Genomic DNA, 23263 nt, shown 5'->3' on the forward strand with positions numbered 1-23263 from the left:
CCATATATTATGTACCTACTCGTACAACAAATTCAAACTGGGTTCTTAATGGCTCTTACGGCTAGTGTGCTTGGTGGGGCCACCTCATTAATCTAGTATTTTAACTCGATCAGGCATGATGGGTGGAGGGAAAATTATATAACGAACGGGATAGTCTTATGTATCTTTCAGTAGGAGTAGCAGCGAAAGCGTTATTATTGTTTGTCCTTGTCACAGTCTCACATTTTTTTTATTCCCCACCATAAATTAGTATGGATTATGATGGGTAACAAATAAATTCGACCAATCATAGTGTCGCATTGCCTATGTTTAATAGATTAATTTGATTGATTTATTAATAGATGTGGTATCACATCTATTAGGATCCTACCATCTTTATTCTATGGGCCACCCACATACGAAGTGTACGTAAATGTATATCTGTGATCGTTCTGAAGTGAAATAATGATGTATATCAGTTTCAATATCGATGTCTGAGATGGTAGTCTTTGATGTTTGATGACCTTGCATTCGAATGGGTCATTTTGGTTAGTAGAATAAAGTGAACTTGCAATTTACTTGTTTTTAAGTGAAGATTAAATATAGTAGTAGTAAACACTTTATTGCACAAAACAAGTACATAAACACAGAGAGAATACAGTAAATGTATACAAAAAATTAAATTAAATTAAATATCTCTGTTTAGCCCTATGGTCGACTGGTAGGGAATGCCTTTAGGCATAAAGTTTAAATAAATAAATATATATCGATTTAGGATTTATTATTTTATGAGGTAGGTAGTCGATAGATAATATAGTTTTAACTTTATATAAATATGGTATGTTCGTCTCTGCATCCTCGTACAGTTAAAACTAGAATAATTTGAAATTAAATTAGATACTTAATTACATAGTCTGACACGGGCGTATCTGTCGACGCAAAATATGAGTATCTATCTACGGTCTGCAAAATCACCGTTTAAACTTGAGGCTTTTTTATTAGTACTGGGACTAAACATTGTTCTAAGTGATGTTTTATTATGATTTTTTTAAATTGGAGTTTTTTTCGAATCGAGTTAGGAGCATTTGTTGTACGGAATTGGTTTTCGCTCAGGCAAACCCACTTGTTACTATCGTCCTTTATAAAGCCATATTTTTTTTTTGTTTTTGTAGTGGCTAATTGACAATAATTATATCGAAAAGTCATAAAAAATCAGGGGTAAGATTTTTTAGTTTTAGTAAAAAGTGGGTTAAGGTTTTTGGCCCTTCATTCGTATCAATATTTTAAGATTTTGACTGTACAAAAATACAGAATTGAAGCTAAATTATCTATGCGCACCGTACACGTAGCATATGTTCCGTTTCCCCAGCTGCCTAGTTTATTCACTCGGCCGCATGCATGTTCATGTTATAAATGTTATAATGCCAAGTAGGTTCGGTTGCAATTTTCTTAAGTAGGCAATCAACTCCTACCACATTTGATTATTTGCATTAGACCTTGGGAGATCTAGGGCATACAAAAACGGTAATTGCAATAGTTTACAATTAAAATAATAACTTTTTGTAAGGTACCTGTGTAAATAAGGTGCAACCAATTTTTAATAGAGTCTTATGATACTGACTTAGATACCTAGGTACCTATTTAGATTTTTAAGGTACCTTCCTCAGTCCGTCTCTCCGTCAGCAGATTAGCTCAAGAGTTTTGACGACCGGTCTGGTCTGGCTTAGTGGGTAGTGATCCTGCCTATGAAGCCGATGGTCCCGGGTTCGAATCCCGGTAAAGAAATATATTTGTGCGATGAACACGAATATTTGTTCCTGAGTCATGGGTGTTTTCTATGTAATTATCTATAAGTAGGTATAATATTATTATAGTTATGTATATCGTCGCCTAGTACCCATAGTACAAGTTTTTCTTAGTTTGGGGATACTCGTAGGTCGATCTGTGTAAGATTGTCCCCAAATATTTATTTATTTATTATGATCATGAAATTGCCGAATTTTCTCCCATCATATTTTTGGTATTATTTAAACTTTTAACTGAATATAAGATTGGAAGCTTACTATCAACTTACCTATTCTACTTGTAACCGCCGCCTTTGTCAGAGTTTGGGAGCAGATACACCAGTTACCACTGAATTACAAAATTAATAACACAACATACTAAAATACTCTAAAACACAGAGTAATAACAGTAACAGAGCATTGGCGCGCCGCCTAACCCGCGCGCCGTGTCTGCCAATACGGCGTAATACAGATTACCGTGTAATTGCACCCTCTGTCTCAGATGCGCTGGACAATGGCCAAAAATCATTTTTGTGCTGATATCATCGCTTTTCCTTTGTTAATTTACATTTTAATAGTAAGTATATACTGCTATTTAGTGGTTGTTATTCCACGCAGGCTTATAAGGAGTAATTAATGTAAATTTGTCAAATTTAGTTTTCGTTATGCTGCCACGAAGTGCTGGAATAAAATAACCTTCCGCCACCTATCTGGGAGAGCATGACTGTTAGTGGGTTCAAATCCAAACTGAAAAAACACCTATTGGCTCAACAAGGTATTGCTGCCCAAGGGCACCATTCTCTGAATTGCAGTCACTTTAGCTCCTTAACCTCAAAGTCGATGCCGCCATATAATAACTTCTATATGTATAATATTTTTTATAATATATAAGTATTGGTATTTCCTATTTAAAACATATTACTTTATTTAATTATTTTACTCATAAACTACTATTACTAATGACGTACAAGTCGCGCAGTATGCTGTCGTGCACTGCACTTCTCGCTGGCTCCACAGAAAACAAGCGCCGTTGGCAACGCTAAGTCGTGCTAACTGCATTGCTGAGTGGAGACCATTTCAGCCTCACATCTTTATCTGTGTTTTGACTGTTTGGTATACCTACTTCTAGTTTCACATTTTTGTTATGTAATGTTACATGTTTATTGTTTTGTTTTGTAATGTAATGATGTGTTGCCTGAATAAATATTTTTCTATTTCTATTTCTAAAATTATATAGGTAGGTAGCTACTCCTTATGAAACATCAAAATAATTTAAAAATGAAGTTAATACGTAAACTCATTCATAATAATATTACAATAAAGTACTTGATAAAACTCTAAAACAAAACTCATTTTAAACGACATAAATAGTTCACATTTCACAAAACCTTCAATTCAACAATACTTCAAAACTGCGGATGTCGAATACCCTTAAAATATAAAATATTTAATATTAAAACTTGTATGTGAAACTGTTAAACTCAAAGTTGCGAAATGTAACAATTAAAATTGTTTAGCGCCTGTTTAAAAATGTAAACCGTGTAATTTTTATCATTTAACATGTGCATTACAAATATTTTAATTGTACTAATATGTTACTCAAAGTCAAACAGATTATATAACTTGTATACATGTACCTACATCTACAATAGGTACCTACATATATACGTGTAATTCAGGTTGAGCGAATGGTGAATTCGAGTACTTAAGCCGTTTGAGAAGCTGAACTGTGTAAAACTGGAACTTAATGACTGATATTTCGATTAATTAGCTTTACTGAATAAGCTGTTAGTTGCAGTAACATAAGTTGTGACTTAGCGGCGGCCTGGCATGTTACCTACCTAAACAAGTTCGGCTTAATGAAAGCACTGAGTTATAAAATAAATAAATAAAATATCTTTATTTCGAAGAACAGACTTCATAGTTATTTAATAATCAGTAGAAAAAATAAAAATAATATTTAGTAGACAACTGAACCTGACCATTTTGTGTAATTTCCCTCTCGCATTCCAAGGGGCGGATTTGAAAAATAAAACAGGCCATTTTTTTTTTTCTAAGCATTAGTTATGCCAAATTTATCAAAATCACGCCCAATAATACTACTAATAGCCATAAAAGAGTAACAGATAAACAGAAGGTTAAATTAAATAGAACTCAGACGGAAAAACAGTCACATATTCTTGTTAAACAAGAATATAACATTAATTACGGATGTTTAATATTAACTACGGATCATTCACTATTTATACTATTATAGTGTCTCTTAAATTTTATATCATGCGACATACTTAATTATTTATGAATCCTAACATGCATACGCAATATTATTAAAGCCTAGCCTAGCCCATATTTAAGTGTACCTACATCAGATACCTAATCTTGATATTAATTTACCGTAACACCCGTCGCTCGGGGCTAAATAAGATTAATGAAAAACACCTAGAGATTAATTCAGATTTTATAAATATGATATTGACTTTTTCTTTATGCATCCTTCTCTCACTTATATATAACGCGTGAACCACACTGAGATAAATATTATATAAATAATATATTTTTTGACCAGAATACGCTTTCTGATGATAAAACTGTTTCATAAAATTTTACGTTACTTATTTGGTAACAGGGATAGATTTTCGTCATAACGGCGTTTGACATGTATTGAGATTTTTTAGTAGTGACTATTTTTAAAAATTTTAGCTTGATTTCATAAAAAGCTAAAGGACTCACTTTCATAACCCAACAAAGATTTACTTTACTCTGTCAGTCAAATCAACCAAAGGGCCATACACGGTGTTCTGCCTTTTCACCGAAGTTTTATTTTATTGTCAGAATTTCATTTAGGTACCAACCAACCGCCAGAACCGACTTTTTTGCATCGAACCCTATAGTAACAATCATTGGCCGATATGAAAAGGGGCAATGCGCGTAAAGATTGCAAGATGCAGATAATAAATAGGTATAGTGGCTGATATTCGGACGTTCGGTTATGCATGCTTTCGGTATAATTGTAGTGCGAGTTCAAGAACATGACAGTAAAGTTGTGCGGCCTTGCCGACAGCAGTTCATATTCAGGGCCGGTGTTAAGTGCAAAAAGACTATCTTTTAATAATGAATAATATTATACACTTAGCTCTCTAAAGTTAACAATCGACATTTTGAAACAGCTTCTTAGTACGTTAGCATAGAAGCAGATAGATCCATTCGCAAAAAATATTTGCCGACCTCTAATAATAGGTTGTGTTGAAACTAGTTAAAGTTACGAGCGTATCTCTCCCATTTGCATTCAAAAGCATCTGCATACCACACTAAAATTGTTTTACATTGGTATTTGTTTTGTGAAGCTATTAAGAACGGATATTTTTGACGAGTAATTTCATCCGCTACTATTGATGCTGCGGCACCGGTAACGGAGAAGATACCGGAGAAGATGAGGAGTAGTAGGTAAGCATGGTATGGGCACATGTAATGAGGAGGGATTAATGCCATATAGGCAAAAGAATGTTAGGGATGAATGTTGATGGACAGAGAGCGGTCGGAATACCCAAAAAAGCGGCCAAGTGCGAGTCGGACTCGCCCATGAAGGGTTCCGTATTTAGGCGATTTATGACGTATAAAAAAAAAACTACTTACTAGATCTCGTTCAAACCAATTTTCGGTGGAAGTTTACATGGTAATGTACATTATATATTTTTTTTAGTTTTATCATTCTCTTATTTTAGAAGTTACAGGGGGGGGGGACACACATTTTACCACTTTGGAAGTGTCTCTCGCGCAAACTATTCAGTTTAGAAAAAAATGATATTAGAAACCTCAATATCATTTTTGAAGACCTATCCATAGATACCCCACACGTATGGGTTTGATGAAAAAAAAAATTTTGAGTTTCAGTTCGAAGTATGGGGAACCCCAAAAGTTTATTGTTTTTTTTCTATTTTTGTGTGAAAATCTTAATGCGGTTCACAGAATACATCTACTTACCAAGTTTCAACAGTATAGTTCTTATAGTTTCGGAGAAAAGTGGCTGTGACATACGGACGGACAGACAGACGGACAGACAGACAGACAGACAGACAGACAGACAGACAGACAGACAGACAGACAGACAGACAGACATGACGAATCTATAAGGGTTCCGTTTTTTGCCATTTGGCTACGGAACCCTAAAAACGATGGATGGATTGTGTGAAAGAGGATAATTATGAGAAAGAAAGTAGTGAGTGCTGAGGTGACTAAAGATAAGTAGAGGAGATTGGAAGAGGAAAACATGTTGTGCCGACCCCACATAACGTGGGATAAGGGCAGGAGGAAGAAGAAGAAGACTATTGATGCTGCATATGTGCTACTACTAGTTCAGTCAGTTTACAAATAACTTTACAAGCCAATCAATGTTCCAAAAATATATTTACACAACCTAATTGTCAGGACCTTAGAGGCTTGTAAATATATTTTTGGAACGTTGGCTTGCAAAGATGTGTGTGAACTCGACCGTACTATGCATATGCGTTTTCTTATTTGGTCTTACTCTTTGTTTGGGCTACAGAATTATGATGCGGGGAAACAGCGTTGATGTGCGTGATATATTAAATATTCGTATTTGCGTTAATATTTTAAAGAAATTTTGACTAATCACAGAGAACTATTAACAAGGCAATACAATTGTATTTTAACATAGGTACAATTATATTATGTAGATAACAGGAGCCCGCATGTAGCGATTGTAATTCAATCTGATTATTACATCATTGCGTACATAAATGTTTGGGTATTCGCGCAAGCACGTGTAATCGTTTCATATATGGTCTATTAAGAATAATTATGTACAAAATTAAAATAACATTACTTACCTACGAAGTCAATAAATCGTATATAACATAATTTAATTTTCTGGTACCTAAGTACGAGTACAAAGAAGCATAATTTTTATCATTATAAATATAAAACATAAACGAATTTATCTTAATAATACAATTCATAAGACGCAGTCAATAAATAGCTTGAAGATAAGGAATGTAAGTTTCTGGTAAATATAAAATAACCCTCCCCTAGTCTAATATTTACTTTTTTATAATGACAATTATAACAAAACTAAATACTTGCTTCTTCTTTAAGATGGTTAAAGTTAAACTGCATCAAATAGGTACTCGTATAATCAAGTTGAAATTCAACTTTTCCCTACTGGGTCGAAAAGTTCCGGAAAACGGGAGTAAGGAGGGAGAGATTTAAGTATATTTTTCTATGGTTTCAGCCATACAGATTTTAAGGGTTTGAACAAAATTTGGCTTTTTTTTTTTTTTTCAATTTATTATTTAACAGGACCTTCATACATTTGTATATATCGGCCCTATGGTCCGCTTCCTATGAGTACTTCCAAAAATTACAAAATTCAGTGAATATTTAAAATAAAACAAATCTACCTATTTATTCAGTATAACTCCAGCCAATCTAAATACCATTTGTGCCTTGTCTGATGATGGTTGACTGAGTATGTGTATGAAAGCACCAATGTCATATGGCATTAGATTGGCTGAAGTTATGAGCGCCTCCCTAAGGGCACGATTTTTACTACACTCTATAAGAATGTGATAGACATCTTCTACTGATCCACAGATGTCGCAGTTAGGAGAGTCGATCTGCTTCATTAGAAACCTAAATTTATTGAGGGGCACATGACCAGTTCGTAATCTATGCGCTGTTACGACAGTTTTTCGACCCACGTCAGTATTAAGGCACCATGGAATCCGCGGAGGCTCACTTGCAATGGCCTTGTACCAAATCCCTTTTTCTTTAGAGCGTTCGTTGAAGTATTCCTTCCATAGTAAGTGGATTGTGCTCCTATAGCGACTAAAAGCTTCTAAATAACTCGGTCTGATAACCGTTTCATTTCCGTCTACTGCTGCCCGTTTAGCTAGCTGATCAGCTTTCTCATTACCCGTTAATCCTATATGAGAAGGAACCCATTGCAGTCGTACTACACTATTATTTTGTGTTAAAAGAAGGATCTTTTCAAGAATTTCATAGACAGTCGGTACCCCTCTGTGTCCACGAATCGATCGTGAAATATGTTGTAATGCACTCTTACTATCTGTACAAATTACTACTTTTCTAATTCGCCTGTTAGAGATATAGGAAAGTGCTTGCGAGATTGCGACCAGTTCTACTGTCATCACACAAACATCTCCTACAACCTTAAACATGTTATCCTGGACACATAAAGGATTACGTGTGTCATAAAAAGCGGCTCCCTTTCCAAGCGGACTCTTAGACCCATCTGTGTATAAAAATTGCCAATCCTTATACTTTTGACGTAACTCCTCTAAGACATTATATTTAAGACAGTTATATTCATAAGTATTTTTAGAGTCACTTATACAGTCTAAATTGGAGGTAACCAGATTGTTCACATTTATATTTGATACCCACGTGTTAAGAGAAAACATTTGTAGGCGGTCAGATGAGAATATGGTTTCATCTGCAACATCCCTACCAGCGGTGACTAAAAGAGGCGGTTTTTTATTCACCCAGTACCTATTCTGATTGAGCAAAGTTAAATTGTGTAGCAGAGAGTTGGTTTCGTTATTTGAAGTGGAAAGAGCTTTCAGCCGGTACTTAATTGCAAGAAATCGCCTCCTGACAAATAAAGGTGGAATGCAAATTTCACTTTCCATACTATGGATGGGGGTGGTTCGTATGAAGCCGCCTACAATCCTCAGCGCCTTGTTTTGTGTTTTATCTAGCTTATATGTATTGCATTTTGCACTGTTGTCGTATAAAAAACTAGCATAATCGATTCGGCTCCTAATTAGCGCGATGTATATTCTACGTAAGTGCTTAGGATGTAGGCCCCATGATTTACCAGCTAAGACTTGTAAGACATTAAGGTTTCTTTGTACTTACTCTGTAATTTCATTGATATGCTTGCCCCAACGGAGTGACCTATCAAGCCAAAGGCCTAAGTATTTATAAGATGTGACCGAAGCTAAAGGCATATTGTTTACTGTTAACTCTACCTGTTGTCGTTTATGCCCTCTGCTGAAAATACAAAATTTTGATTTTTGTTCTGATATCTGTAAACCTAAAGTACCTAAGGTAGTTACAAAATAATCTAATGATTCCTGAATAGCATTGCGACTAAGGGCGATATTTTTATTACTTTTATATAATATAAAATCATCTGCATACTGACACATATGTACGTTTGTGATGTCACGGCACAATTTCGATGTAGCTATATTAAAAAGGAGCGGGGAAAGTGGATCGCCTTGTCCTAGGCCTTTGCTGGTATGTCTTATTACTGTTTCTTGGCTGTTGACAGTATCTTTAACTATAAGAATCCTATTACTCAGAAAATTCCACAGGTATTTGCATATCCGCTTACCAACTCCTAGGTCATCTAAAATGTTCATTAATTGATCAATTAGGACATTATTGTAAGCGCCTTCAATATCCAGGAAGCAAGCGAGTGTGGGAACATTTGTGGTGAAACCGATTTGTATGTGAGAGACAACTCTAGTCAGACAGTCCAGCGATGACTGGCCTCGTCTAAAACCTGTCGTGCACGGAGATAGAAAATGATTCGATTCTATGTACCATTCAAGTCTTGAACCATAAACATGATATTAGTGAAATAGGTCTAATCTTAGGAGGTAAGTTTGGATTATTGTCTGGTTTAGGTATGGGAACTGGCTTGGCTGAAATTTGGCTTTAAACTCCATTTATTCTATGATATCCACAGGAAATAGGTACTTACGCGTAACTTTAACTCAAAGTAATAAAGTGTGTGTTTGTGTGTAGGTGTCAAGCGGACCCCAGGCTCCCATGAGCCGTGGCAAAATGCCGGGATAACGCGAGGAAGAAGAAAAAGTGTCAACCGACTCTTAATTAAAAATAAACTTTTCTCATTTTAATAGTGTTTATAGGAAAATAGAAATTAAATTGTACAACGGGACTTAATCGCGTATCTAAGTTTTAAGATTTACCTCCAACGTTTCGAGGACGGCGTTGTCCCCGTGGTCTCGGAGAAGACTGGCTTAAGTTGACATCAGCATCTTCTAACGTCGGAGGTAAATCTTAAAACTTAGATACGCGATTAAGTCCTGTTGTACAATTTAATATTGTGTAAAAATCGTGAAAGTTTAAATCAGTGGAAAATAGAAATGTTAGTAAATACGTTAAACATTGCAGTACAACGAAATAATGTTTAAAATTGCGTAATTAGCAAGTAGACTGTGAGGTGCTCTGCTTCCCATCGCAAAGGTCCTGCCATTTGTTTGGCCTTCGCATCTGGGTCAATGTGAGTTGTCGCGGTCTTAAAAAATTACAGATGCTCAAAAACAGTATTGCGACTTCAAGGAAGCGCTTGTCAACATTGTAGACTGCAACATCTTTTTTCGTAGAAGCGACATACAGTAAAAATCCCTGATACTTGTTCACAAAATAATCAGATAAGCAATACATACGTCGTTCTATAAATATCTTCGTCGATACGAAGTTTTATTTTTTGAAACAAGAGAAATGATAAATCACTAGATAGTATAAAACAAAGTCGCTTCCCGCCATCTGTCTGTCTGTATGTCTGTATGTATGCTTAGCTCTTTAAAACTAAGCAACGGATTTTGATGCGGTTTTTTTTAATAGATAGAGTGATTCAATAGGAAGGTTTATGTTTAATTTGTTAACCTGTGCGTAGCCGGTGCGGGTCGCTAGTGGATAATAAAAGCGAAGTCGACTACCCAGTACCTATTTATAAGATGATATCAGAAAATCTACCTCAAGCAGGTGTTTATGATATCTGAATTCTGAATAACAAGTGATTTCAAGTCACACGTACATTTAAAACAATCCTGTTATGAACTGCCAAGAAAATAAATAAGAACGTTTGTCCATTGGAATTAATATACTTCTTTCAATATTTTTACTGTGTAAACCTAGTTAAATTAATGTAAATCGTCAGCACTTTCATGTATACCGGTAGGCAGTGAATTATCTTTATGGATCGTTTTAAACGAGTTCAATTGATGTTCACAGAATTTTATAGGTGTTTTTGTGCACTGGTTGTCACAGCGACAATTAAATAGTATGAGGTCTCTAGCGAGTTTCATATAGGGTCATAATGTCATAATACGACTTTTGACCGTACCATCCAAATATTCACTTCATCTTTGACTTTGTCGAACTTGCTAATATTTACAAATTTTACCATTAATCACAATATTATACGGACCTATTTAGTTTAATCTTTAACGTCGTAATTAATACTTAGGTATAATATAGTCATAATTAATTTCGAGTACCGAGTAGATTTAGCCTGCTATAAATATTAATGTCCTTTGAATTTTATTAATAGCTATAGTTTTAAATTAAACGTGAATGAGACAATCCTTATCAAAATTATTTTAATAAAACCGGGAATATTAATCTATTCTGTCAATCAAAAACTAGAGCTATCTCAGATGTAAGTATGTTACTGTTTTGTACCCTTTTAAATCTGTTGTTAAGGCATATGTATTACTAGAGACAACAATAACCTATCTCTGTTATATAAAACTTGGTATAAATTAAAAGTAGTAGTGTTACTTACATGGTAAGTTAATAGTACACACTGTAAGTATTTTACAATCCTGACAATAAAATTAGATACATTTGTAAATTGCTATCAATGCCATGAAATACATATATGTTTTACATTAAAGCATTTATTTCGCGAACAATTCTTTGGTCATGGTTCTTGTCGATGCGGATCGTTTTGTTTAATGTTCATTTGTTTCGGTCTTGTAGACTAAATAATTATTTAAAGTAACAGATATCGGTGTGACTTCCTAGTCACACCTTTATCTAAACATGTTACATGGCTTAAAAGTCTGAAGCACCATTTAACCATAAGTACTTACCTAGACTCTGACCATGCTAACTTTGTACAACCTTGGCAGTAAGAATGCATAGGTACATATCCCTATAAGCTCCCTTAATAAGAAAACTTAGCGTGGTCCGACTCTATCCACGTGAAATTGATAAAATGCAATGAAACGCTAGGCAGGTATTTTGAACTTTACGTCAACGCGTTGCTAACCGAACTGAGATTTTGTCAATCGGTAGGCAATTTGCCGCCACAGTTATTCCATTCTGGCATTATTTATTCTGTACAGTGGGCCAAGAAAGTGGTCTACCACCCTACGGTTGAGGTTCGTTTGAACGTCATGAGATAACAAGGTCGACACACGTACGTCAACTGTACGTCATTGTCAACCTTAGCGATCGTTAGATCTCGCAGAAACTTTTGTCAAAACTGGTAGACCACTTTCTTAGCCCACTGTACCATAGCACAGAATAAACTCATAAGTTAGCGGTGTATAGTTGAGGTTGAGTTAAACGCTTGTTATAACTGTAATAAAGTCACATTTTACTAGCTTTTATAAGTAGTGATATGTGTTAGCTACCTAAATCTGAATATATGAGCCCATTTGTCGTATTTCACGCGCCAGTTTGGCACACTCTCGGCATTGATTACGTCATAAATCGATGAAAACTCTTATGTCTCTAATAGGATAAATACTTTAAATTCAGATGCAGTAAATTTGTGTTTGGTTTTAAAAATATTTGGTAAGGGTCGCTCCATGAAGAAGATCCTCGAAAATTGGATGGAAACATGTCGATGGTTTATTCCACTTAAAAATACGTGTAACCCGATTGAAATAATAATGTTCGTGTCTCACAGGAGTTTTATAATTAAAGTAACTTCAGTGTTGAGAAAATTTAATATTCTTATCATAAATGTTAGCCCTCCCCGTGTCATTTCATGACTGTAAGTATGTATTGTGACATAAAAGAGTCAATATAATACATGAATGACATGAGCTACGAGTATACACGCATATATCAACCTTGAACCAGATTTAAAGTCAAAATTACGCTGTCATTGTAGGCGTAGGTTTAATAATGGCTTATTGTTCTGCTGTCTCTACATGTCAAAGTTTTGTCTTTTATGGCCATTATGGATCTCGATTTTACTTGGATTCTATCGTCTCCATCTAAACCAAAAGTAAAAAGTTCTTGTGAAAAAGAAACTTCACGATAGGTTTAAAAGATCCTAACTTCAGAATCATTCCCTAATATTTTTTTTGGAGATAATAAAACGCTCGAATTGTCAAGGTTTCTCCAAATATTTAAAATCAAGACTCAAAGTATTAAACTCTGCTCGTCTAAAGATTAATTAAAACATAAGCTAAACGTATAAGCAAGCATTATTAATTAGTTTTTAATTACTAATTATCATCTTCTTAGCGTTTGTCTCTGCTTTTGCCACGGCTCGCCAAAGGAAGTTTTTAATTAGTAATATTAAAATTAATTTATTTCATACAAATATCGCAATAACACCGGATTAATTAGTTTAATACAAATCCGAAACGTCACAGCAAAAGTTCAATGGACGTATTTCGTAGCTTCGTTAAAACTTTGGTAAAGGGGGAATGAGAATTTTGATTTTTTCCGCTAGAATGATGCTAAGAAATTAATCTCCAGTCAGAAACAGACATGTTTTTCACTGTTTCCTTTTCGTTTAATTGGATGATGCTGTCGCTTGTTGAATTGAATTATTTGGGACTCTTAGGTGATTGTTCAAAGTCTTATTTTATTAATATTATTAAACGAAACAACCGGGACTCTTGTAATTAATTTATTGATAATTATAGTCCCTTAAATTTATTTATTTATTCGAGTTAGTCTGTTATTGTTTAAGTTATCAAAGACTATTATAAAGTTTTATAAGAATTGATTCATTCATTCAAATGTATAGAGTAGGTACGACAATATTTTAAATGATATCTTAAAAATTCATCAAGTTAGGAAGTAAAAACATCTAGACGTTTTAGAGTGGCATTTCTGTTACAATATCTATAATCTGTGCCAAAACGGGCAGTTGCGTATAATCGTTTAGTGAATCGTAGTTACTTTTTAGTTCGAAATATTTACTTGTGTACTGCTAAAGGCCCATTATTATACATTTTGAGTGCTCTAGGGGAGTTTGGGTCCAGTATAAATAATAATTGGGTACCTAGCTAACCCTTTTTGCGAGTTAGTTTGTAGTTTTACCTTCATAATGGTCCCTTTTCGATCTCTTTAGAGGTTGGAAGGCGGGCATAACGCGCATGTTAATGCTATGTGTTACGCTGCGTTAATAGAATTCTAAGTTTAGTACACATTGAAATCAAATAACGTAACTTTCGATTTTCAGTTCAGATTCCAATAATAAGAAATAATAGTACTTAGTAATAATAGTAAATAAGTAACTTTCGTAACTAATTGTTATTTTAATTCATAGATTATCGGGCAAAGGCGTTATTTCAAATGTTTATTAAGAGTTTTAATAATAATTTCGCCTTGGGAGTAATATCGGCAATTAATTATAGTTTTCTGATGCAAAAACATAAATTTCAACACACTACAATAAATTTACGGCAGTAATCCAAGTGTACATCTTAGGCGAAATAATCGGGTTTCCGAGTTATAAATTTAATTAGGATAGTGTATTAGCATATTGTAAGGGTTCCGTACGTATTTATATTGAGCACTTGTAATTTTTGCTAAAAGTTGGATTTCATTATTCCCTTGGATTCAGAATCGTATATCTATTAAATTGAATAGTTCAATGTAAAAATACAATTTTATTGGATGGCGAGACCAACATTGTTGCTGTTACAACGTTACTACTGCAGGTACTGAAGCGTTATGACTCGAGCGATGCCTCTTGATAAATTACGTTAATGTCGTTGCTGCATTGCTGCTATGATTAGGACGTTCAATTATCTACTCATTTAACCAAGGAGATTTACAGTAACATCGCCCCCTTTAATGTTCCAGCATTACCCTTGTAACTGTGAATCTGTTGCAGCAGTCATCTGAATATAACGTTAACAATTAAATCCCAAAAGCTTATTATTTTCAAATGATTTCCCTTTTGCTCGAAATATTATCTTATCACAGTATAACTTACTGTCCCTCTATACACATTGGAAAACTAAATTAAAGTTGAAATTTACAATCCAATTAGTTTCAATGCCTGTTACGTGGTGGGGCATAATATCGTCTTTCAAAATCTGATGGCTCGGCTGTGACACCGAGCCACATCACCATCTGTCACTTTCTCGACTCAAATAATGCTTCTTACAGAGGTATTATTTTTTTCCGAAAATAATTATACGCTTACGAGATATCTACGGAATCCTAAAAACATAACATGTACAGAATACCCAAAACCTTATTATGAACTTATTAAAACTTTAATTGGTTGTAAAGCTATAAAAGTAATTGTGAGGTCGTCCTTTGTGCTACTCTTTGCTTCACTTACGTTATATTTCTTGCTAAATTTCACAGTAATTAGCAAGACTAATTATAGCAATTAACACCGTGATTCACCGAGCAAGGATTTTCTTGTGAAATTTATTCGCGGTAAAAACCACTGACACAGAATATTAGATTGTTTTCGGTATTAATAACTTTATTCGCTTTTACAAATTTGCTCTCTTACAAGTCTTTTACCGGTTTGCCCGCAGCGTTTGGCGAAAAAATAGACAACAAGTACTCCGTAAAGGAGCTAGTCTAATTCTGTAACGAAATCATGTCCTTTTTTAACGCGTAGGACGTTCTCTTTCGGCTCTAGGTTTGTCCATATTGTGCGACTTCCCAGTCAACCGCCGCTCTTAAATAAAAATAAATACATTAGTTGATGATAATATTTTAAGTTTTAAGCGTTCCGTACAAAACTTTGTTCATGGAATACTTATGGGATCACTCCGGAATTGCATTTTTTTACATTTCTGTTCTTATGACAACCTAAATAACTGGTTCGAGCAGTCAAGCGCGCCGAAAAATACATATAGTGTAAGTAAATACAGTAAGTACATTCTACATTTTGCCACGATCCTCTTTGGTGTCTGTAACAGTAAAAGGCCGGTGTACTTATTTGAGAAATTGACCATCTATCAACATATCAGACGTGGTATCAGACTACTTTGCCCAAGACACAGAACCGCTGCATTCCGTGGCAGCTTTCGTTATGCTGCCACGAAGTGCTGGAATAATATTCTGCCACCAATTCGACAGAGCAGTACCATTGGTTCCTTTAAATCGAAACTAAAAGCGTACCTAATGGACCAACAAAGTTTTGCTGCCTGAACCCCTATATTTAAAAATACAGATTATTGCCTATATTGTACTTTAGTTACTCACCAGTTAGGTTATGTATATTTATATATAATATAATTTTGATATATATTTATTTATAATAGTATTAAATATTATTTGTTCCCGCCTGTTGTTTAACCTCTTCTTCCTGTATTATCCGTATTGTTTTCTGTAATGAGGTGTGCAATAAAGAGTATTTGTATTGTATTGTATTGTTCCCGTCGTCCACAACGTGTCCTGCACTGCATGCTGTCCCGCACACTCCGCTGGCTCCACAGAAAACCAGCGCCGTTGGCCACGCTAGTCGTGCCAGCTGCATTGCTGAGTGGAGACCATTTCGGCTTCACATCTCTATACTATATCCGCTGATTTGTTTATCTTTGCCTTGTATCTGCAATATGTGTTTTGTTTGTATTGATGTGTTGTCTGAATAAATGATTTCTATTCTATTCTATTCTATTCTAAATACAAAACCAAAGATTTGACCACCGCAAAAAATATTTCTAGGTCCTCATTTAAGGGAAAAGGCATGGTTGGTCACCTTAAAATTACCTTACCTATATATAATATCTATCCTTTCTTCTATCGGTTCTAGGATCAATTATCAAATTAACATTAACTATGCTATAGTTCGTTTTTTTTAGCATTAGAAATAAGGTAAACAATCTTGACGTGTCTTTTTATTGAAAAACACGTTTTAAAAATAAATAATGGCAAATATGTAACAATTATGAAACTAATACGATATTCTTCTTCTTTCATAAGTAATAGTTACTGATATTTAAAAAGCGTTTTTCAATTAAAAGACATGTCAAGATCGCTTACCTTCTTTCTAATGCTAAAAAAAACGAACTAAGACTCCGTGTAAGTCGATACACATAATTACGCACATGCAACCTACCTACTTATTTATAATTTTATAGAACTGCAGTCACCTATCGATCACAACATGAGTACCTATTTATCCTTGTTGCATTCGACATACACCTTGCAAGTCATTTTAATAGACTTTAAATCTAGGCCTGTAATATGTACATTTCGTAAGCCCAAGTGGAGCTTACGGATATGTGAAATTGTATGTGTATTTAATTATAACGATGTGGAACGGTGCGTATGGGCGAGCCTGATGGACTGGCAGTATAGCTAAAATTCTAGAACATGCAAACAAGTAGGTCACTTATAAATTGTAATTACTTACAGCAGTTGTTTGTTTTTGGTCTTTTCATTTGAAGCTCAGACAAAATGTAAGTTCGCGAATGAAGCAAAAAAAGCCCAATTGTCTAATCTCTAAGCGCGAGTGATGTATCCTACACAGGTCTATTCTCCGAAGACCCCAGAAGCTTTAGTGTTATTTTGAATTTCAAACCTTGTCTTATTTAATAAATGTTGATATTATATTATCTATTTTGTTCTTACTTATAAAGGCCCCAGAGATCCATCGGGAAATGATTAATGATTGTAATCTAAACCCAAGCGCTCGTCTAGATGTTTAATATTAAGTATGTAGTTTAAAGTTTAGCGTAATATGAATTAGACACAGATAGTTAAACTGCACGTAATTGTAGCTATATGTGTCCTACAAGTAACTTATTTGCATACGGAGATATGGTCCATGTTCATTATGTCTGCGTTTAAGTTGCCGGTACATATATTATAATGTCTATTGAATTTCAGTAACCGCTGGTCATTGTGTGACCCAAGTCCACGGTTAGGTAGGTCCACAAAAATAATTACCTAGGTAACTGTAAGAATATGATTTATCATATTTTGTGCAAAACTTTCGAACAGATATCCTTGTTAAAAATTGACTGAAGGCTACGATGAAAAAACTATAAAACCAAGACATAGTTAGACTTTAATAGTAACAATTGAATTTTGTAGGTGTATGTGATACGATTAAATTACTGGTAGGAAAAAGGGTTCGAACATACGACTACCCATTAGGAATCCGCACGCCTTACAGCTTGGCTACTAGCACTGGTGCAGCAAAAGCTTATGCCAGAATGAAAATTATAAGCTTTATCTAACGAGTAAACAACATAAGCACAGTCTAAGCTCCTAAACATTACGTATCACGTATCCCGTCTACCAAAGCTGGTTGCATGCAGGTTTCGCAACGAGCCCAGCCCAGACGTGTGTGGCCATCACTTACCGGCGCAGACTAGTCTAGTTCTAGTATACCAGTATATCTAGGACCTTGAGATACATCAAAATGACAGGACAAACATAAAATTATCAGTCTGATGGAGAAATCACGGGAGCGTCATCAGTACGAGCCAGAAATCCTAAGATTTTACTCCTAATCCAATGAAAATGGTGTTATAACGATTAACATGCTGTGTGTAAGGTGACTATGTACTTAGGTCTTAGTAAACAATTAACTATATTATTAATTCTTAATCGAGATAAAAAGCTAGAGCTTTAGGGCTCATTTAGACGGGGCGAGAACTCGCATGCGAGTTTGATTACATTGCGTCGTTTGATCGGTCGGCTGAATGGATGTAACCTCAATGGTCCGCAATGTAACTAAAACTAAAATCGTATACGAGTTCGCGCGCCGTCTAAATGAGCCCTTAGATGTCGATGTTTTCTGAGACAGATCTTTTTCGGTTCCAGAATAATCTGTATGATTAGTTAAAGTTATTCAGCATTGCCTAACTTTTAAGGCTTTGTAGAGTTCTGCATAATCAGAGCAGATACACTGGTTACCTTCCGATAGTAGGTATTCGGCAAGCGGTTAGAATATTAATCCAGCAGACTCATGCGTAAACCTATCTAACTAACGGATCTAGATCGGCTCTTTTGCGGCGAAAGGTCAGTCGAACCCGTCGGTATTGTGTAACCGTCGGCCACTTTGTAAATAATTTATACTTGCAGAACATAGGGTGACGCATCAAGATGTTCTTTGTGTCTCAGTTGTCATGGTTATGATTGCCAAAATTACAATTCTGGTTTTAGAATGTAGGTGCTAGTTGTAAGTGTAAATAAAAGTTTCTTTGACTTAATTAACTACGATAAAAATAAACATATTCGCAAAAAATACCAAAACATAAACCATAGATAGTAAAGTGATTTAGGTTGTGTCTTAAATATCAGAGCCTCATCCGAGTAAGGCACTTTGTGAGTTTACTCGTTTACTATGTAGGGCTCACAAAATGGGCATTACAACTGAGAATTTTATAGAAAAAAACCTTAAACATTAAACTTGATCTCATAGTTCGGAAGACTCGAAGAAATTAAAAATATTCCTGACATAAACAAATACGCATCAAAGACGTAACCCGGTCGCTGCTGACTGCGATAAAGTTTCAACTAGTAAGCAATTCATAAACTCGAACGCATCATAATAAATATTAAGTAGGTAAATATAATGAAGAGCGGTTGTAAAGTTCAATGACCTCTCAATGATATAACGAAGATGTTCCGGAGTAGGTCAGCGAGTCAGTGACTCGCGGGTTAAGGCCGCTGCTCATCTTCCATACATCTCGTCGGTAATTCACTGCCAGTTATTCAACTTACAATCGTGAGCCCGACTAAGCTGGCTTTTCCGTATTTATATGTAGGTTACAAATTTGAATGTGTAAAACAATTATTCTGCACAATAAAAAAGTATCATATTTATACACATGTATGTTTAAAAATATGATAAATACTTACCGCAAATTGACGAGGCGTGGGGGTTAGAATATACAAAGAATTTTTAAATTATTAAAAAAAATTTTATAAGTATTACGATATTTTCTTCCTTTTTAATTCTATTTTCTGTACGTATTCGTGGTATTCTATTATAAAAGTAATCATACCTTTGAACTCTGTTAGGTAATAGATATGTTTTTCAGTATTGGAAAACGACTTATGTGTACTTATACGCTGTGTAGGGTGTCTTTTTTATAAGTCGTTTTCAAATTTTGTAAGCAAACGCTCATACACGACGATTGTTATGTGCGTGATCTCTTCTTTCGTTGCAATACAATAATAAATAAAATAGGTGACAAATTGCGTTCCTGGACGTGGACACATGCCATATTCGGATATTTTGGACATCTTACAGATTCGACTTAGAGCCACTCTAATGTAACATGTGCCAGAAATCTAAACTCAAGGGACGGCCGCATTGTACCTATACCTACTAGTGTACTAAAAATACGATCCGGCTTTAGAGATAAGACGCTTTTGCGAGTCAACGGCCCTTTCAACCTTTTGAATACATTAATTGGAATACGTTTCAAGTGGGTGAGAGCCCTTGAATAAATTGTAGTGATTCAATTGAATTTTTTTAGAGAATTTTTGCTTTCTTCATGGGTGTTGAATTTTGTAAAAATATTTGAAGTGTTATATCGCTCGCAGACGTATCTGCTCTTGGAGGATATAATCAAACGGAGACGCCATGTCTGTAATTTTCTGTACAAAACAGTCTGCCGATTTTTGCGGGGGAGGGGAACGTCAAATGTATGCGTAACGTAAAAATAGCCATGTCAGATAAACGTCAGTCCATACATTGTGTATGACCGTTGGCCGCCTATTTTCGACAGAGGGGAAAGCCTGTTAATGGCTACTCCGTTTAGTTGTATCCTCCAAGTATCTGCTAGTTAAAAATTGATTTACATTTGAAAGTGTTCTCAGAAAAGACATCTCACTCATAATGTATCCAAATGATGTGACGCGAAAAGTTTGTAGAATACCTACTTAAAATCTTTATATCTAGTAGCAATATCCAGTGAGTGCAATCCAAAATTAGTGTTTTCTTAGGAGATTAGGTACGCCCAAAGTTATTAGCAACTTGGGTCGTAAAACTACGTTATCAAATTCTTGTATTTCAGCAATCCGTCAATCTTAATGAGATTTCTAGGACTAAATGGTTCTCGTTAGACAAAACAATAATTATTGTTGCGTAAAAAGATAAATTTTAATGATAAAACCGAAGTTTGTTCGTAGGTATACTTATTCATGTATTAATATGGGTATAACTTAATTAATACACAAACTTTTGTTATTACCAGATTTGTCTTTAGTTTTAGTGAATCACCACCGAGACAGTATAAAACAATAACGCCCCTCTGTTTTCTGCGGAAGTCCAAGTTTAGATTTTGTCAGGTATTGCGGTCTGATCATTCGTCACAGAAAATACGCATGTAATATGGTAGTATGATATATTTTACCTTCACTTATACAATTGGTGTATCAGAATCCAGTCTTTCTATATTTCTGATATATATTTTTCCACATTTCGTATGCCTCTGGACTAGGCATGCTCGCTATCTATGTACAGAAACCTTAAGTTGTCTTTGTTACTCGGCAGCCAGCGTACAGGGAGCTCCTTTGTAGTAGTAGGTGTTGGGTCCCTGCAATGTAATAACTAATATTTAATTATATTTGCGTAGCGGTGATGTAACGGCTAATACTACTCTGCAATTAATCGGCTTTATCTTTTACATAGTTATTATTGAATCCTCTTCAACAGAATTTAATTTAATTTCATTACTCGCTAGCTCGTTAGATTGCGTTAGATTTATTGGTCAGTGGTGTACTACACTGTCACGTAAGCTCTTATAATGCTTACGAAATTGTTCGACTTGTACATTTTTGTAATTTTTTTTATAGGTTTTCCTATTTCCGTCATGCGAAATTACATTTCATATTCCCCTCATGATTATTTTTAAACGGAATATTTGAATAAAGTCAATATAAAACCTGATGAGCAGTTCCAGGAATGTTTTAAACTTTAAACGGCTGTCTGTAATGGCAATGGCTGGACAGCCATTCGGATCCGTCCGGATCTTAATGTGTGCACTGTGCAGTATGATTCAATTTGTCTCAATCGTTGTAAAAGTGACAGTGAAATCTAAATTAGCTAGGCCGATGATGATGCCACGACTTACCCGTATTTCGCGAAATTTGTCCACATTGTAGTCATTCGTCTAATCATACGGTTGTCGTCTTCATTTATTTTAAAAGGCCAAAGTACAGCATCGAAGAGGTACAAAAGGTCATCTCCATGACATGCGCCATCTACTTCATGATAACCTAGAGCAAATTTTAGGTAATTTCTGTTACCCGAGTATTTGAAATAATAGTTGTATAACGTAACATTGCTTGCCTCAGCCAAAACTTGTGATTCAAAAATACTAGGCATTTCAAAGTGTAGGTGCTTATACAATTCTGATAAATTCATTGCAGTCTTCATGCTAATAGATGATTCAAGAAAATAAAAATCTTGTATTTCTTTAGATACTTTAGCAGCTTCTTCGTTAGTTTGGAACACTAAATCGCTCGCCATCAAGTACTTTCCATTTCTATAATTAATTGTATCAAGGGTATCGTACGAAATGAAAAACAGACCTTCTTGATCAGTTGTTCCATGAATAATTGATATATTTGTTGGATTTCTTTTAAGAAGATTGTAAGGGTAGTCCGTTATAATAGCTTCAGTACCAGGAAACGGCTTTTCAATACAGGGCAAATGAATTAGTTGAGTATCGAGATATTGTTCTACAGGTTTATCATGAGGTAGTGAAGCTAATTGTTTGTATGTCATGCTATTTAAAATACTGTATGTTTCGTATGGGTCTTCGGTGTCATACCCCAATGATTTTAAGACATAATTGGCGACCCATAAGGGTTTCCGTGTAATTGCCCAATGGGCAAGAGAAGAGCCGCTTTGAATGATAGCTCTCTTGACCAAGCCATCTAGTTTACCGCCAGCAATCAGTAGCGACACAGACGTTGCGCCAGCACTAGCTCCGAAAACTGTTACGTTATCACTATCACCACCAAAAGCCTTTATATTCCCCTTCACCCATCGTAAGGCAGCTAACTGGTCTTTCAGCCCCGCATTACCTGGAGCTTCTTCGATACCCAAGCATAAAAACCCCAAAACCCCAATTCTGTAGTTAAAGGTAACCATTATTACGTCATGTTTGAGTAAAAACTTTGGTCCAAGAAAAAACTTCCCTCCGTCTCCAAGAAAGAATGCCCCTCCGTGAACAAAGACCATAACGGGCAACGGTTTCGTAGCAAAAGCTGGAACAAATACGTTAATCTTGAGACAATCTTCTGTACCCCTGATGACGATGAAGTTATTCTGGGGACATGCCGTAGAGTCGTCTGTGGCTTTGAAAATTCCTTTCCATCTTGGTGGCGGGAGTGGAGCCTAGAAAAGCAACACAATTTTGACGGAACCTGCAGTTGGAGTGAAAGTTTTTTTAACCGTTTTCACTAGGTATTTAAAAAGGTGGAGGTTCTCTATTTAATCGTGTTTTTTGATGATTTTGACATTTAAAAAACACAAGATCATCAATAAAAATCATCAAGAAACACGATCA

General features: G+C 35.2%; 2 protein-coding genes across 3 annotated transcripts in view; both read right to left on the reverse strand.

Moving 5' to 3' along the window:
- LOC134651423 (circadian clock-controlled protein daywake-like) overlaps positions 1 to 23263 on the reverse strand; it is a 360230-nt gene that overhangs the window by 42371 nt on the left and 294596 nt on the right. The window lies entirely within an intron of this gene.
- Positions 1 to 23263, reverse strand: part of LOC134651356 (esterase FE4-like) — a 30803-nt gene that overhangs the window by 7137 nt on the left and 403 nt on the right. The window contains exons 2-3 of one of the 2 annotated variants that reach the window (XM_063506435.1): positions 21821 to 23091; positions 21162 to 21283 (exon numbers count right to left, since the gene is read on the reverse strand). The exons of the other annotated variant lie outside the window; for it this stretch is intronic. Coding sequence (XP_063362505.1) covers positions 21184 to 21283; positions 21821 to 23091 — 1371 coding nt within the window. The 3' untranslated portion in view covers positions 21162 to 21183. Of the gene's footprint in view, positions 1 to 21161; positions 21284 to 21820; positions 23092 to 23263 lie in introns of those variants that run through there. 2 annotated transcript variants of the gene reach the window in all.

Source organism: Cydia amplana, chromosome 10, assembly GCF_948474715.1.
Source record: "Cydia amplana chromosome 10, ilCydAmpl1.1, whole genome shotgun sequence".
NCBI classification, from domain to species: Eukaryota; Metazoa; Arthropoda; class Insecta; order Lepidoptera; family Tortricidae; genus Cydia; species Cydia amplana.